This window comes from Grus americana, chromosome 1, assembly GCF_028858705.1.
Source record: "Grus americana isolate bGruAme1 chromosome 1, bGruAme1.mat, whole genome shotgun sequence".
NCBI classification, from domain to species: Eukaryota; Metazoa; Chordata; class Aves; order Gruiformes; family Gruidae; genus Grus; species Grus americana.
Window position 1 is genome coordinate 98,711,687 of NC_072852.1, and position 16,606 is coordinate 98,728,292.

General features: G+C 45.7%; 1 protein-coding gene across 11 annotated transcripts in view; it reads left to right on the forward strand.

Moving 5' to 3' along the window:
* Window positions 1–16,606, forward strand: part of PHLDB2 (pleckstrin homology like domain family B member 2) — a 126,293-nt gene that overhangs the window by 50,688 nt on the left and 58,999 nt on the right. For 8 of the 11 annotated variants that reach the window (XM_054822452.1, XM_054822475.1, XM_054822511.1 and 5 more), the window contains exons 1-2: window positions 5,098–5,189; window positions 13,935–14,044. In XM_054822452.1, the coding sequence (XP_054678427.1) occupies window positions 13,996–14,044 (49 nt within the window). In that variant the 5' untranslated portion in view covers window positions 5,098–5,189; window positions 13,935–13,995. Of the gene's footprint in view, window positions 1–5,097; window positions 5,190–13,934; window positions 14,045–15,265; window positions 15,303–16,606 lie in introns of those variants that run through there. The other 3 variants (XM_054822457.1, XM_054822495.1, XM_054822485.1) reach the window with 2 other exon arrangements.

Sequence of the window (16,606 nt, forward strand, 5' to 3'; positions counted from 1 at the left end):
GAAAACTTCCCTGGCTTCACATCAGAGGCAAACCATAACTCCCCAAACTAAGGTGCACATGGGAACTTATGAATCAGCTTATTGCTTGCTGGGAAAAAAGATAAGTCTAGAAGGGGCAGCTGTAGGATGAAGATACCCTTGTATCCAACCACTGAGTACAAACTGATTAGCTGTCCTAATCTGTGACCGTAGCTGTAAACCAGTGTAGCTGTGGCGTTTGCACCATGTCTCCTGCCAACCATTTGCCTACTGACTCATCTATGAGGAGCACTGACCAAGGCTTTGCCTGTAGATCCAGCGCTTGCAGTTTTCAACGTTTGTGCACAGATCATATATCAAAAATGTACTTGTGTACAGAAAAACTTTAGTAACCCTGTAGTGAGCTTAGCAGTATCAGAGTTGGCTCATTAAGCCCTCAGCCACCCCCACTCACAGAAGCATGCTGATTCTAGCAAAGGGAAGCAATTAATCAGCTGCAAAGACAGATAGCCGTACACAAGCTAATAGGGTAGTGCTCGTGTGATTTGAAGCAGAGTAATGTCTGGCCTGTGTTAGCAAAAATCCTTTTGATTACTAAAATGTTCTATTTAAAGAAGAAATAGCATGATCTTTTATTGCACTAAATGGTCTAGTTGCTTTAATAAAAATGCTTACCTTCCCAACAAATCTCATCTTGTTTATATCTTTAGGCATACGGCTACAACATTGTTACTACTTAAATGAGTCATTATGAGTTGTGCAGTTTATTGATAGAGAGATTTTTAAGGTAACTACTTATTATTAACAGAAAACTAACCGCCTAAATCAGTCGAGTCCTCACTTTAATGGTAGTTCTGCAATGCGGCCATACTCTGAGCTAGGCAGTCAGCATCGAAAGAAGAGCAGACCTCAAAACTGTGCTGCAAAGCCAGGCAGAGCCTCACAGGAGTGCAACAAAACCCTCCATACCAGACCCCTACCTTAAGCTCTGAATTCAGCTGCAAAGGCAGCACTTGATGATTCAGAGCAATGCAAAACCTAACCGCTTTCTTGCCTTGCAATTACAACCTAGTTAATTGTGTACAACTGTGCAAAGGAAGAGAGTGAGGAAATTCCTTTCTTGACCCTTCCAGCAATTGACTTGTGCCCTGGAGCATGAGATTTGATTACTCATGTAACTTATTTTCCCCAGGCAGCTTCTTCTTGATAGCTCTTGTGTGACAATTTAAGAAAGTTTCAGGCCAAGTCACAAGAACACTACACTGGTTGAACCTCATCTTACCTTATTTTTCTGTTGTTTGATATTCCTTTCTACTGTGTGCTGCATTAACAGATTTTTAGATTTTCATGTGGATGACCAGTGTGTCTATTGGGCATGATTTTTTTCTTCGCAACGGTACTGATGAATGCAGTCATGCTTCCGGTTGCCTTTTTATTTTGCAGAGATTCCCGATGAGCCTTAAAGACCAAGTTTGTTTCAGTACCTAGAATCCAGCCTGCTACACTGCCTCAAAATGTCTTTGAGGAAGTTGCAACAGAAGAATCACCGCTCGCTTTGAAGTTTCACCAGCAGTTCTGGTTGTGACCATTGTTATTATTTTCAGGCTATAAACAATTGTTTTGTTCTGCCACGGCAAGCAACAGCTGGGTTTCTTCACTGAGGCGGTTGTTCAAAATGCTCCAGTTACATGATGCAAAGCACTGAATCCTTAGAACCTCATTTGTTGCCACATGTTTGTTCAAAAAGGGTGCAATTTAATAATCCATTGGTGTATTGGTGATGTCGGTTCAAGAAACAGAGCCTTGGTCTCAAGCACAACTGCTCAGATCTTTGTTGTTCCTCATCAGCCACTCTAATGCGACTACTTGTTGGACTTTTTCAGAAGGCGGAGAGGTGCAGGGAAGGAAGAGGTTTCACCTCAATAATTTGCTTGATCTGCTTTTCACAAATAGCTGCATCAGCCCACCAAAGGAGGTCACAAACTATAGATTGGGAATCAAAATGAATAGTTAAGGCAGGAAAAGGAAGAAACCAGACCAGTTTTGCCACCAAAGACTGGGTGTAGTTACACCCAGTCATCTATGGGTAGCTTTATCTCAACTGACTTTGTCAGGCTGGGTATTGTCTCTCCTCCTGCAGGCAGCATAAAGCTTGAACCAACTCCCAGCTGTGGGCTCTGGCTCATTTGATAGAAATGCAGTCATGCCAACACCTCATGGGTATAAAATCTGTAAAGGTAAGGGACTGGGTAACGCAGAGGTTGTGATTGTGGGTGCCTGCTCAGAGGTGATTTGAGTTCTGAAAGTGGCTGGAGACATCTCTCCTTCCCTGTTACAGAAGCATGGCACTGAAGTATTTTATTGCCATTTTCAATGCTCCTGATTAAAGCATACTTTTTGCAAACATTCCAACATTTGATTTCTACTTATATGAATTACCATGGAAACTAAACTTTTATTGGGCATGCTTGCAGACTCAGGGGAGGAGAATTTTAAAAGTCGCTATGATATGCAGTACAGTTGATGTAGCTGTGCAACTGCCATAAAAACAGTTAAAGCTAGCTAGGTGGACTGCTGAACCCATCTAAGACCTGTAGCTCTCATACAAGTTTCCATACCCTTTTTCATGACTTTCTTTAACAGCAGGATTGTTGCTTTTGTTCCAACAAGAGTTTTCAGCTCTTTAGTTTTTGAATTTTCACTTGTTTGCTAATTTTTAAGTATTTCCTATTTATAAAATATCCAAGAGAGTATTTTTTGTGTGTGTGTTTTTAAATTGCCAGACTCTTGCCTGTTAAACATTCCAACTTATCAAGTTATTTTAGGACCTCAGCTATGGCTGGTTTTGAGCACCTCTTGGTATTTTAGGAATAAGCTTTGCTCCTTATTTTTCTCTCCTTTGCTGCCAAGAAACAGATGACACTGACTCGGATAAAATTTTCCCAGCATACATGTATGAGGGGAAACACATGCTCTGCCTGACCCAGCTTTGCTGCCACCTCACCTACTGTGTAGGAACTAACCAAAGGAACATTTCAGCCAGCATATTGAAAATCTTTCAGAGTAACAGTTTAACCACAAGTGCAAAGTTACTCTTTTCCATACTATTAGGCATCATTTTCCCTAGGGAGATTTTTTGCAGACTATTACTTACAGTTTTCCCACTTAAAAGGGAAAGAAAGATCACATAAGACGAAGGGAAGTTTTGCTGCTTTTGGCTCTGGCTGTGGCAGGGTTAAAAGTCATTCTCGACTCTTCCAGCTGTGAGCATGTCCTTAACTCTGCATTCATTACACATATATGCCTTTATTTTTTTAACTGCGTGTACTCCTTCTTGCTTGTTCAGTGAACAAAACAGAAGAGCCAGGTTCAACACTACTAGTAGATGAAGCACTCGAACCTTTGTGGAGGCATCACAGAAGAAGAGCTCATCCAGGTTCTGGCCTATTTGAGTAATTAGTCTCAAAGGCTTGTCTTTTTATATGTAAACTACCGTAGACACCAGGACAGGCAAGGCCATATCTTTATTTTTTTAATATTCTCTGGTACTGTGGGTGTTACTATGCAGATTGCAGATTTTAATGAGTTATTACAAAGTTTATATTGTGGTAAAGGAACGGTTTTAGCCAAGTTAAAATTTCCCCTGGAAAACACAAGGCAGGAACCGTATCACAACGAACCCCGTTTCCCCACGGCAGATGGGAACAGTCAGCAATCATGGCAGCGGTTTACATCTGCCAAGTGCTGTGTGAGCTTCGACTCACCCCACAGGACCCCCATGCAGCAGGTACGCGCTGTGATCCCTGCATTTCCTCTTTGGGAAAAAAAATGGAGAAAGGTAGAGTGACGAGGCCGCACAGCATGAAACAAGATCGCTATGCAGGATACTCTGGCTCGCTGCCCCAAGCACAGTCCTCCAGGCTGGCTCACATCTCTCATCGCTGGAGTTTTCCTTACCAAGCTGACGCTATACGTGCGCTCGGAAAGCAAAGGTTCGTTATACGCTCCCAGCACCCACCGATCCCGTGGGTGGGAGGACACCTCCCACGGAGGCTCTTTGCCCTTTTTGTTTTCCTTGGTAACAGCTGCAACCCAGCGGTTAGCCTGGCTGCCTCTGCCACTGAGCAGCCTCCCGAGCGGGGACCTCTGAGGGGGTCTGGATCGGCACCCCCAGCCACTCGCCAAACACGGGACAGGCGAGGCGGGCTGCTCAGGCAAACACGCTTTGCTGAGCATGCGTTGGTTTGCACGCTTGCTTTGGTTTGAAAGCCCTGCCCGCGAGGCCCGGCTGGGCTCGCCAGCCCGTTCCCCGCTTTGGGACAGTGAAATGCTGGTGGTGCCAGATGCCACCTGCGTACATCCTTCGCTGATGCATGGGGCCTGGGTGGAGGTCTTTTGGGGGCCCTGTGTATCTAAACACGTATACGTATTTATATACACACATACACGCACGTGTGTATTTCTTTCAGGTAGGACTAAATTGCAGGAAGGCTTCTGGCAGGCGGCAGCAGGGTGTGACTCCCGGGCTGGGGTGAGCGGCAGGGACACCCCACCTGGGCAGGGGGGCAACCCGGCTCCCGTCCGGAGCTGGGAGGGCGGAGGGCAGCCCCCTCTCCAACACGGCTCCCCCGGGGATGATGAGGAGGAGGAGGATGAGGAAGAGCACTGGTAAGCGCACCCCGAGCCCCAGGCAAGGAAAACCGTGCCCGCACCCTCCTAGAGCCGCCCTGTTGCTCAGCTAATCTCACGGGCAGGAAATTGCCTCACGATTCATATTTATGGGTCGCGCAGCGCCCGCCGCGGCCCCTCCGCCGGCTGTCCCCCGGAGCGGCCCCGGCAAGACCCCGCCGCTTCGTCGGCCGAGCTCCCCCCTCCCGCCCCGCCGCGCTATGGGTATCTCTGTGCGTGTTTCCCCCTTTTCGCCCGTCCACCTCCCGCCCCCCACCCCCATTCCGGCTCTCCTTCGGCCGCCCCGCTCCCCCGACCCCGGCCTGAGGGGAGCGAACCATTCCGCCCGCGGGGGTGCCCCACTCCCCAGCCCCGGCGGTGGCGGGGGGGGGGGGGGCGGGCGCGCCCCTGCGCGGGGCGGCGCTGGCTGCCGCGCGGGGGGCGGCTCCCGGCGGCGGGGGGAGGCGGGAGGCGGCGGCGCTCGCAGCGGCGGCCGGGCGGGCAGCGGGATGCGCGGGGGTCAGCGGCGGCAGGAGGCGGCGGTGAGTGCGGAGCCCGGGGGAAGCGCCGTCCCGCGGGGTGGGTGTAGCGCTCCCGGGCTGCGGCCGTTCCGCTCTCGGCGGCGGAGCTCTGCGGAGCTGCCGGTGGGGATGGGGTCCCCGCCGGTCATGCAGAGCCCGGGACGACGCCGGCTCAGCTGCTCACAGCTGTCCCCGTGTTTTGGCTACTTTTAGGGGAGTTTGTGCCAACACCCTCCGGCCCCGTCGCGTTTCTGACGGGTGGGAGCGGCGGGGTTCCCCCTTGCCGCCCGGCTCGGCGGAGAGCCTGCAGCTATCCCCGGTGTCCCTTTCGGCGCCAGTCGCCTCTCTCCCTTTGTCCGGGTGTTTCCCCCCGGAGCTGGCGGGCGCTGCCGCGTCCCCGCCGGCGAACAAAGCGTCTGCCCCGGGGGGGCGGTGGGGGTCTCCGTCCCCGCGCGTCTGTGGGCCGAGGAGGCGCGGGAGGAACCGCGGGGCTTGGCTTGGCTTGGCTTGGTTTGGTTTGGTTTTCCATCGTCAATAATCTACCTGGTGGAGGGGAAGACGTAGGACAGCGCTCTTTGTCCGCGCTTCTTTGTTAGGCTGGTGGCTTTTAAAGCCTCCTGCGGCTGTGCGAAGGCTGCTGTGCCCAGCGGAGACGGGTTTCTCCCAGGGCTGAGCTAGTGATGGATGCCGTCTCGGCATCGCTAGAGTTTAGCAACAGGAATCCGGCATTACGTCTGATTGGCTTGCGGAAATCGAAGGGTTTGGGCTCGGTCTCCCCTGACAGATTTAGAGCTCGTAACTCCCCCCTCGTGTAGCCCTGTCAGCAGCCGGGGCCGGGCTGTGGGCTTCCGTGTCGCCCGGAGCCGCACGCTCGGTGGTGAATGCAGCTTGGAGATCCGAGCCCTTTCAGAAAGCTACCTGCTGCCCACCAGCAAAAGGAGGAACGGTCTGGAAACCAACGGCCCCCGCTCCTTCTCCTCCCGCCCCAAAGCTGCCTGAGGAATTTCCCCATGTGCAGAAGTGTAAATAGACTTGGCTGTGCTTACATAAAAGCTCAAGAGATGGGATTTCTGCTCCTGCCACTGAGTGCTTGTAGTGCTTGTGTGATCTTAAACACATGGCTTTTGTCGCCGGTTCCTTTTCCCCCAAATGCTCATCTTGTCAACGTGTCATCTTGTCTGCACGCCTTGACTCTGCACGTGCCCGAATCCTCCATGCCTGCATCTCCAGGGCAGCTGGGTGGACATGTTGCCAGTCAGAACTTGGTGAATGTGTCATCTTTGTGCCAGGCATTCCCTCTCTTTTGGGGGAAGAGGGAGACGAGAGAGACAGTTTTGCAAGTTCTCACCTTTGGTGAACTTCTCAACTTTTCCTTTCTCTGTATTCTCATAGACAAGGTCCCCAAAGATAAGGTATTAACATGGGAAAGGGAGAGAGATGGGAGGAGGTGAGGCATGGTAGTGCCAGATGGAATCGCGAAGGATAAGGATGGGCTTGCTTTCCCACAGCAGAAGGAAGCAATGTAGGAGAGAAAGGAGATGAAGTAATCAGAAGATGGAAGAGTGCCTACCTTTGCTGTCAAGGTGAACTCAGCTGAACTAAGAGGGTTGCAGAAAGACATGCTTTTAGGGCACACTGTATCCTTTCCAGAGCCAATAGTACCATTTTTGTTCTTTTTACACAGTTCCTTTTCCACAACAGAAATTTATTTCCCTTCCATTTTGACAAATGCTAAATTGACTCTTTTGTGTGTCTGTGTTTTTACTGAGGGAATGGAAATCTTTGGCAGCAACCAGGACAGGAAGAGTAGCCATTTTTTTCATTTTTTCCGTATCAGTTACTGTCTGTGCTTATCAGATACAATTAGCTACCTGCTCCTTGAAAGTATGCAAAGACAACAGTTGACCATTGTTGTGAAGGAAGAAAGTCCATCATGAAAAATTTGGAGTATTCTGGTTTTAGATAGGAAACAGAGGATGGGTGGAGTAAAGATAGCAGGTCCACCTCGAGGCTGGAGTTGGATCAGAAGGACTAAAAGGTTTTGGATGGGAAGATCTTGCCTGTCTTTTCCACTTTTCCAGAGAAAAGCTGAAATAATGAAAGTGTGCATGTGTCGGAAGTGCTGGTGATTGTTTATGAATGAATTAATGCTGCGTTCACTGCATGTGGAGTGTATTCTCTCCATTTTCATTTGTTAAACAGTTAATTCTGATGTGTAGTAACTGCCAGTATAGCAAACAGTGCTTCCCATTGAATTAACTAAACAGCTGTAAGATGATGCCCTGTTTGGGGTGATCAGAGCAGATGCTGTTCATTTAGGTTTTGGTTTAGACCGGTGGGGCACATCCAAGATGCCACAGAAATCCAAGGGGAGTAGAAGGTCCTCCAGAGACTCCATAAATATGACCAGGCTTGGTTTTTTCTTACTCAAATCCCATGCAGGTGGGATCAGTTGTTAAATGAACCATTTTATTTAACTTCCTTAATTATATTAAATGGTGTAACTGCAGGTATAGTACCTGTATTCCTCGCTTGAGGGAACGTAGTCCTGGGACTTGCTGATAAATGCTGCCCTGTATTTGTGCAGGCAGGCCCATGGCTTGGTAGCACAACCACCACAGTGGATGCCACTTGAGCTGTCGCTGTGATGATGTGGTTTGCCAAGCAGGCGTGATGAGGAGCATTTAGTCTGGGGGCATGCTTGGTGCCCTGAGAGTGCTGGAAAATGACGAAGCGTTAAAGAGCTGGAGGGGACATTTGGAAATATGGGGCAAGCATCTCGGGAAGGAGACAAACTGAGGAGAAATGGACAAACGAAGTAAGAGAGACAGAAACTGTCAGAATAAGTGGGCGCTGGAGGGAACTGATTAACAAAAGGAAGTGACAGGCACAAAGTGGCAGTGAAAGAAATCAGCACAGAGGAAAGCAGATCGTGGGCAAAGGTTGCCTGAGAGAGTGGGAAAATGCAATAGACAGGAAAAAAACAACGGTAAGGACATCCAAGAAGACAAAAAAAAAAAAAAAAGGACGATTAGATGATCTCTGAAGCTGTTCTGAGTAGTTTTTCTAGCTGCTTAGATTTTCTGGGACTTACCTACCTGCTGTGTACGGCAAGCTCTCATTGAATTTGTTAGAGGCATCCTAGAGGCACATTTATTATGTCAGGTAGGATGGGAAAGGAGAAACTTTTCTTTAGGGTCTTTCTGCTCTTTTGCAGTGAGAATTTCTGCTCCCGTACAGTATGAATTTGGATTTATAATTATTTTTCACTCAACCTCCTTCCTGAAATTTTAGATGAAGAAAGTACGTATTTCCTGGACTTCAGGAGTGAGAATTATGTTGGTCTAGAATATTTATGTACATTTATTACTACACCAGCTATGTTGTTCGTTTTGGGTTTTGTTAGTCCGCACAATGAGATATAAGCAATCAATCACTGTCCACCAGCAAAGCTTTCTATTTACCATGTCTGTGTGAATTTTTTAAGTCTCGATTTGCAAATCTTTTGAGCATGCTCAAATTTTCCATAGGAAAGGAAGTTAATGATATAGTGTCAGAACAATACCAGGGAGCTCGTCGCTAGTGGTGTGAGATGAATCATCCATTGGGTCAGATAACTGACTCTTAATCTTAACTACCAGAAGGCTACCAAGGTAGAAAAGAGGAGTATGATTTGAGCTGTCTTGTCCTCTGCCAGCCCTGTTTTTCCACATGAAGAAAGGTGTTCACTGGTTTAACAGAAATCTCTTCTAATTTGTTTCTACCTGTTGGTGGCTTTTGTTTGGGTAGAGAAGAATTAACTCTCCTTACCTCAACTGGTCTCGGTGAACTAGTCCACATGAAACAGTGGTTTGTGTGACTGCAAAATAAGGAGGAGGCGCAGTGATGTCTACTAAAATAATGCGGTTTGAGTAGGTAGTCTAATCTCTTGTCCTACCAAATGCATAGGAATGAGATAAGATTCATTGAAAGGTGTACTTTAGCAGTTTCAATTTCAGGTAAAGAGTAGGCATTATGGCACAAAAGTTATAAAGCTTCAGTGTTTTCCTCTGTCATTTTTATTTGGACACACTCAGCAGTCAGTGTCTCTTATGTCAATGGTTTAAATCTCAATTTGTAGTCACCAAACTATAGTATTTACATGATAATGAATGTTTTAATTTTTGATGTGCGTTTAAAATTGTCAGTTGTCATGACCTGATTAAAATGATTACATGGTTTCCATCTGCTGGAAAGAGCAATGGATTTGACAATGCCTACAACATCAATCCTTATCAAGTAGGAGAGAATCATGCTTATACAGTAGGACAGAATAATTAAAAATGTCATATTTGGGTGCAATTTTTGGAATAGTTGGGGTAGTTATTCCAGTAGAATAGATGCGATTTATGAGAGGAACAAAGTTATCTAAGGTGTTTTCTGTTGTTGTTGCACTGCCCTTTTTCTGCTCCTTCTCCAATATCCAGCACGATAATTTCTCAGAGGAAGAGATAAGCCATAAGAGCGGCTTCCTCTGCCGCTCCCTTTTCCATATCGGAAACCTGCAGGATTACGAGGGAGTGATTTAGTCAAATCTGATTCACAGGTATTTTACTTTTATTTAGTGTTGGTGAAGGTGCCAAACTGTGAGCTTTGTGAACTAAACCACCCTATGCCTGTAACCAGACCTTGCGCTCTCTTGCACCGCGGGAACCAACGTGTTGCAGGACCTATATCGTGAAAAGCCAGGGACTGAGCAGATTTCAGGGCTATGCTGGCAGGAAATTAGCTGTAGCTTAGGGTCTAGTATATTGTGTTGTGGGGGAGGAGGAGGAAATGAAGAAGGATGTTTAAGGCGACCTTTAGATAACAGCCTTGCTGAGTTGCCCAGTTTTTGGCAGAGATGGCCGTGCTCTCTCTTAAGGATGTGTCCATTTGCTAGTTTATGGGTACAGAATCTCCACCAAATTATGCAGGTGCCTTTCTGTCAATATATTGCTTTGGTTTGACAGTAGGCTTTAAGGGATTGGGGAGAGAGGGATTTACACTTGAGTGGTTTTGGAGGTAAGCTATAGATCCTGGTCAGTTTTATTTTCCCGTCAGTTTGAGCCTATCAGGACTTTTGTTTATAAATAAACAAAATCAGGAAAAAAAAAAACCCAAACCACCTAAACAAACCAGGCTTGATTTAATCAGAAGCAAGTACGTTGTCCTCAGATTATGCAGGAAAGAAGTAAATCAACTTGGTAATGGAGCAGTCCATTCATGCATGTAGGTGTGCTACACTGTGGGAAAGTTAAATCTTCGGGCACCGAAGCCGTCGGCACTCATTCACCCAATTTAGTTCAGGGTGGAAAAATTTAGGAGGCTTTCTTGCCTCCAGAACAGCCTGTGTTTTATTGGAGCAGACGAAATGGACCCTAATAATTTGAAAACCTTCTTTTTTCAGCACAAATGAAACTCTAATGATGGTGTGTGGACTGTGGCAATGATGGGGTTTTGTCCTCACCCTCCATCACTTGGGGTTTCATCTGTTTTCCGTGGGTGGCTGCACACTGCTGCAGGAGTTTGTGAAGAGAAGGGTCAGAGATAGGAGAGGGACCGGCAGCTGCTGGGAACCACTGGTAGTGTTTTGTGAGAAACTGAAAATGAAGAAACAATGAAGTGCAGAAAAGCCTTAAAGGAGAGACGGCCAAATTTAAGAACTTTGTTTAACTGTTTATTTTCAGTCAGAGGAACACTTTAGCTGTGCCTGGGGCATTGCGACTGACTCTGTTGGTAATGTAAGAGCAAAGCGGGCGCCATGGCAGACCCCGCTGAAGGGAGGTGGGTATCAGCCCAGGCAGGAGTCAAGGAAGGGGAGAGAAACCACGTGGTGAGAAAACGTCACCCTAAATCCATGGACTAAGTGCTGGGTAGAGCTGTACCTGCAGCTTGGTTGAGCTGCAGCTCTAGGGTCCTACGCCAAGGGAAAGGAGTTTTTACTGTCAAGCCACCCTGTGTCTTATAATATCTTAAAACTGGAATCCTTTGTTTGACTCGCCGCCTGTTTGGGTCATGAATCACTGTTTCTTCTGGTCGTTAGTGAAACAAAACTTAATTTGGCCTGGGCACTGTAGAGATGAAACACGATTGGTAATGCTGTATACATTCACTTCAGATGACTTTATAAATCCCAGATGAAATCATTTTGCTTCGTTCCAGCCAAGGCAGAGCGTGGCATGTGCTCTGTAACGAGAGTCAGCCTCGCTGGTCGTTGGATGAGGCCCTGCATAAGCCTCATCCGAAAGAGTATGATTTCATGAGAGCACATAAACTGTTGATTTTGAGCTGTTCATTTGCTCAGCTCATTAATTCATTAATTGTTTCTTGTTTATGCTCTTGTTTATGCCCCCAAAAATCCCATTATTGCTAGGTGATGACTTCTCTGATCTGTCATGCTCTAAGAAGAGAGATATGTAATGAGTTCTCAAACTGAAACCATATAAATATTTAACCTTAAAGACAGTCTTCCTTTCAGCTATTAGCAAACCCAGGTATTCAGCAAACTGAACTGAAGATTGAATTTTCAATTACATAGAAACCCTTCCCTCACAGCTGTTCTCTCTTTAGTTTTTGTCACATTGATTAAGTGGTAGATGTCATCTCATGAGATAGAAGGGATGAGGTTTTTGGTGATCTTACCAATGATTTTAACCATAAAGCAGCAATGCTAGAGAGGCAGGGAATCATAATTATATCTTTTCCTTTTTTTAAAAGCAACTCATTCTTCTGCCTTTTAATTGCAAATTGTCTATATTTTAGTTTGATGATATAATTATACTTTTGTTACAGAACAGTGTGAAATGTTGAGAGTCAGTAGTTTCCTGTGTCAGGCTGAACATGTCCTGAAAAGTTAAATTTTTGATTCTTTTCTTGGGAGCTCTGAGCCTGAAGCGTGGTATTTTTACTAGCGATTACGCAAGCGGTATGCCAGGATGGCAGCACAGCGGTGGTTTTAACAGGATTTCTGCCCTGGTCCTTCACGTTTCGTAGGCGGACAAAAGGCAGAGATCCTGTTCGGCGAGTGGGAGAACCGCTGTTAGCTCTGGCTGGGCTCAGCTGCCTGTCGGCCGCATCCCCCACAGCCCCAGTCCTGGCAAGGAAGGAGTCTGGGGTGCTACACAGGTTTTGAGTTTGGAGGATACGAGGCAGGCTGGAAGGAATTAGGGAAGGAGTCTCTCCATGGGGTGGAAGATCCAGTGGGGTGAAAAGGATAGTAAACGTTCCATGTCAACAAAATAAGCTCTTGAGCAAGAAACTTGGGTGGAAAACCTATCTGCTGTCCTGGCTGTTTCCCACCACCTGCTCTGGAGAACTTCAGTCCTGTGGTGCTGGAGAGGGCAGATATGGTGGGTGAGTCCCCCAGGAGGTACGGCACTCCGAGGGTCTCCTTCCTCACCCTGGCTCCTTGGAGAGCAGAGCCGTTTTTGGGGGAATGGTAGATTGCAGGCTCGTGGCGGAGGCTGTCAGGGTGAAGCCCACCTTTTGCTGTGATGGGGGGAGAGGTGCCTGATGGGGTGGAAACTCTCTTTTTAGGAGTGAGAGATGACCTCTGCAGAGAAAGAAAAAGCACTGCAAAGTGAGACCCGCGCAGGGGGATTCCTGGGGGAGCAGAGGGGAGGGATGGGTCCCCAACCCCACAGAGAGCACCTCGTGGGGAGCAGGTGAGGGAGAAGCCAGAGGTCACGGCGAAGGAGCCTCCCTCTCTGGGGATTAGCAGCCAGCTCCCTTCTCCCAGGGCGAATAATGTGAAAAAGCACAGCACGGAAAGTCTGTGCAAGGGAGACCTGGAACGTTGCGGCTGTGATGACTATGGGTAATTAAATAGGTGGCTTGTCTCTAGACAGCCCCAGACATCTGTCTCCATTCTTCACTTGTTTTTCTGCTGCGTTTCTATTTGCTCGTCCAGAGTTAAAGCCCAGAGGACCTACAGATGGTCACCATTAATTTTGTCACTTGATGTAGTTTTTTTTAAAGCTTTTTTGTCGACCTTTTAAAAACAGATGTGTGTGTAAAAAAAAAAATAAAAAAAAAATTAAAAAATCTTTTTATAGAGCAACTCACTAGAGGTCTTGTATTTGGATTTTAATTTAATTTTAGTCTTTAGTGGCTGGGATTTAATTTTGGTGTTTCTTTTAAGCCAAGTCTCGTGTAGCCATATCAATTTTTTTTTTTTTTTAAATAAACTTTAAAGAATCTCTGTGCATTCCTAGTCTGGCTGCTTTGGAACCTCAGAAATCATTGCATGCCAAAACATTTTCTGTGTTTTGGATCGCATACCTGTTTTTACATAGGTTTCTTCATGATTACAGGATGCTGGTGTTGCATGGGCTGGATTTGGGCTATGGGCTTTCAAAAATAAAGTCTTCTGCAGAGAAGTCCAACCTCGTTAATGATTTCTTAAGCAAGCCACAGGAACGCAGATAAAACTCAGAAGCTGTGACTAGGAACTGCCTGCACAGAGTCAGGATCATAGATAATAGCTGATTATCAAATCCAATTATATGAACTTTTCAACTGATAAAACACCTGCAGTCAGTTGTTTTGGTTTTTTTTTTTCGCCACATTCTCCACATTAAACATGGAGTGGCCTTTCCAAACATATGTTGACATATTTCTTTGAATTGTCTCTGGAAATTTTACCATAAGAAAAGGTGATCTTGATTTATATTATACACTTGAAAAATGTTCTCAGAATACACTTCTTAATGCAACATTTTTTTTCTTTTGTTACTTTATTTGCAGGTCAAAATTTACCTGGATCACTCAAATTAACGTGTTTTTAACCATCCTGTAGAAGACGAATATGATGCCGAACAGAAGTAACGTCTCCTCCTTTCAGAATGTTGGATCAGGTAATCAGTTAATAAAAATGAAATTTGTTTGTAAATGTACAGAGATCTCTCAGGATTTGTTATTGGTTTTGGTCCTTTAATTCTCCTGACACCTGGATAAGATCTGTTCTTATTCCACGTCTAACTCCATTTACCAGCCAGAATAAGGCCACAGCTGGATACGCTGCAGCCAGCCCACCTTCCCCCCATCAGTTTAATGCCTGGCTGGAACAGATATCAGTGACCCCCAGCTAAACAACTCGGGAAAGGAAGAAAAGAAAAGGAATGAGGGGAGAGAAAAAAAGAAAATTAAAAAAAAAAAAAAAAAGGAAAAATTTCCTTCTGTATAGCTCCAGGCAGCAAATACTTTGCTAACCAAAGGAGCCTTGCGCTGTGCACTGAAGGTCACCAAGCAAAAGCTGGGGCTGACCTGGATGCAGGATGGGTTTGGGGCACACCACATGCCGGAGCTCCCGGCCCTGGTCCCTGTAACTGCGAAGGCAGCGTCGGCCAGGATGTGTGGCATATTCGTACAGTCTCATCCCAAACATTACCCTAAAAATAAACAAAACAAACAAGATCTGGTTTGTGGGAAGCAGCTACGGTTCAGCTAAACATATGCTGTAGTCCAGTTGGGATTTAACTGTGTGATTGCGGGCACTGTGGTGCTGGAACTGAAAATGCAGAACTGGCATAAGGTGTAGTAGAGAAAAGTTGGATCCGAGTGGCTACGCGAAGGTATCGTGACCTTTTCTTACTGTACTTGTTTGGATTTCAAGTACAATGAACCCTTCATTGCTGTGGTGAACAGGGCTGAAAGTTTCCATGAGCTAACTTGTTTTTTGGCAAAAGCATCCAGTCTTTGTAGGATTAAATGTGCCTTACTGGTGTTGCAAGGGAGTAATAAACAATTATTAATGTCCTATTAATGTGTCTGCTAAGCTATTTATATAGGAGCCAGTGGAATTTATGCAAAAACATTTGAACTTCAGCTGTGTTCAAATTATGATTTGTACAGTACAATTTTGATATGAGATTAGCTTTAAATTTTAAGAGATACTTGGAAGAGGATAGGAGAAAGAGAGATGGAGATGGAAATTAAGTTCTGTTCCACAACAGAAAGCTATATAAGTATATAAGGCATATACATTGTGCTTTATATCCGTATTGTTAAATAACTTTTGCATCTTGTTCTTCTTCCCTATTACACCACTAATATGATGAATGCTTAATCTTTTCCAGATGATTTTGTCTTGTCCTGACAAGAGTTCTGTTGAACGTGGGTCATCACATTCCTCCTTTTGCTCACTTGAACTTCTTCATTGCTGTTCGTCAAAAGTTGTGAAAGTAGCTAAAAAATGTCAAGTAAAATGCCATGTTACAAGAAACTGCAGTTTCAGTGCTCACAGCAGTGATGGTCTGATGGAGAGCTCTGTGAACTTCCTGGTTCAAAGGCAACTTAGATAGTGGTATCATCATAACATTTTAAAAATACAGCAAATAAAATCATGGTCAGCATAAAGATATTCTGTGTAGTAGTAAACTTGAGGCTTGGCTCTGAAGCTGCCAGTTAATGGTTTTGGCCACTAGCAGAGGTTGTAATTAACATACGCTTACCCAGGTCCACTATGCTCAAGAAGATGTTTGATTTAGTGGTACAGTGGTTCCCCCTGTAATGCTGATTTATTTTTTTATTATTCGATTACATCATTAATGGTGGTTACCTTTGTTCTTAAACTTACGGGTTTGTTCCTTAAGAATTGAGGAGAATACGTTATTACACGCTTAGATTTACCACAGTTTGCATAGAGCAAGGGCTTATTTCCAGAAGCCTGTGGAACAGAGGTCTTTTGAATGATGCCCTGGACAGGAAGGAATTCCAGGTTGGTTTTTTTCTGTTTTGTTGGCAAGGAAGGTCCCAGAAATTAGGACCTGCTCAAAGAATGCATTGCCATCTTCCACCAGATAGCTGAACCTAGTGATCCTCATTGAAACCGAATCATCTCAGCTCTGCTATGAAGCTGTGGTGGGGAGCGGGAATCCAAATTTGGTGCCTAGGTTTGTGTAATTGTCTGAAGTGGTACTTGGAAGAGGATTAAAGTATTGTCTCCAAGGATTTTAAAAGCACTTTACACATTCAGATGTTAGGTTTTCCTGCTGAGTGGCAAGCTGAGATTAGGTTTCTCACGAGGAGGCTGAAGTCACAGGTGAAATGTGACTGAACGAAGAGTAGATCCCAGATTTGACCCTTATTTTCAGAAGCAACACTCTGTGGCACTGCAGGAGCTGACACTGATTGCTTTATTAGTTTGAAGCACAGCCTAGCACATCCGAGGAGCTTCTGTAAATGTTAATGGTGCCATTTCTGCATCAGCTGAGTTCTAAGTGCAAGCCCGCTGGGCGTCCTGTTTATCTCCTGCAGTGACTGATGCTGTCAGGACCTGAATTCCTTTCTCTGCTTTCGGCAGACTGGGGCTCAGAACTGTAGGCTGGAGCTTGACACATTGTTGAACAATAACATCCACTACAGCAAAGGCTTTTTCGTTCAATGTCCTCTTCCAGAACATTAATTATAATTCTGAA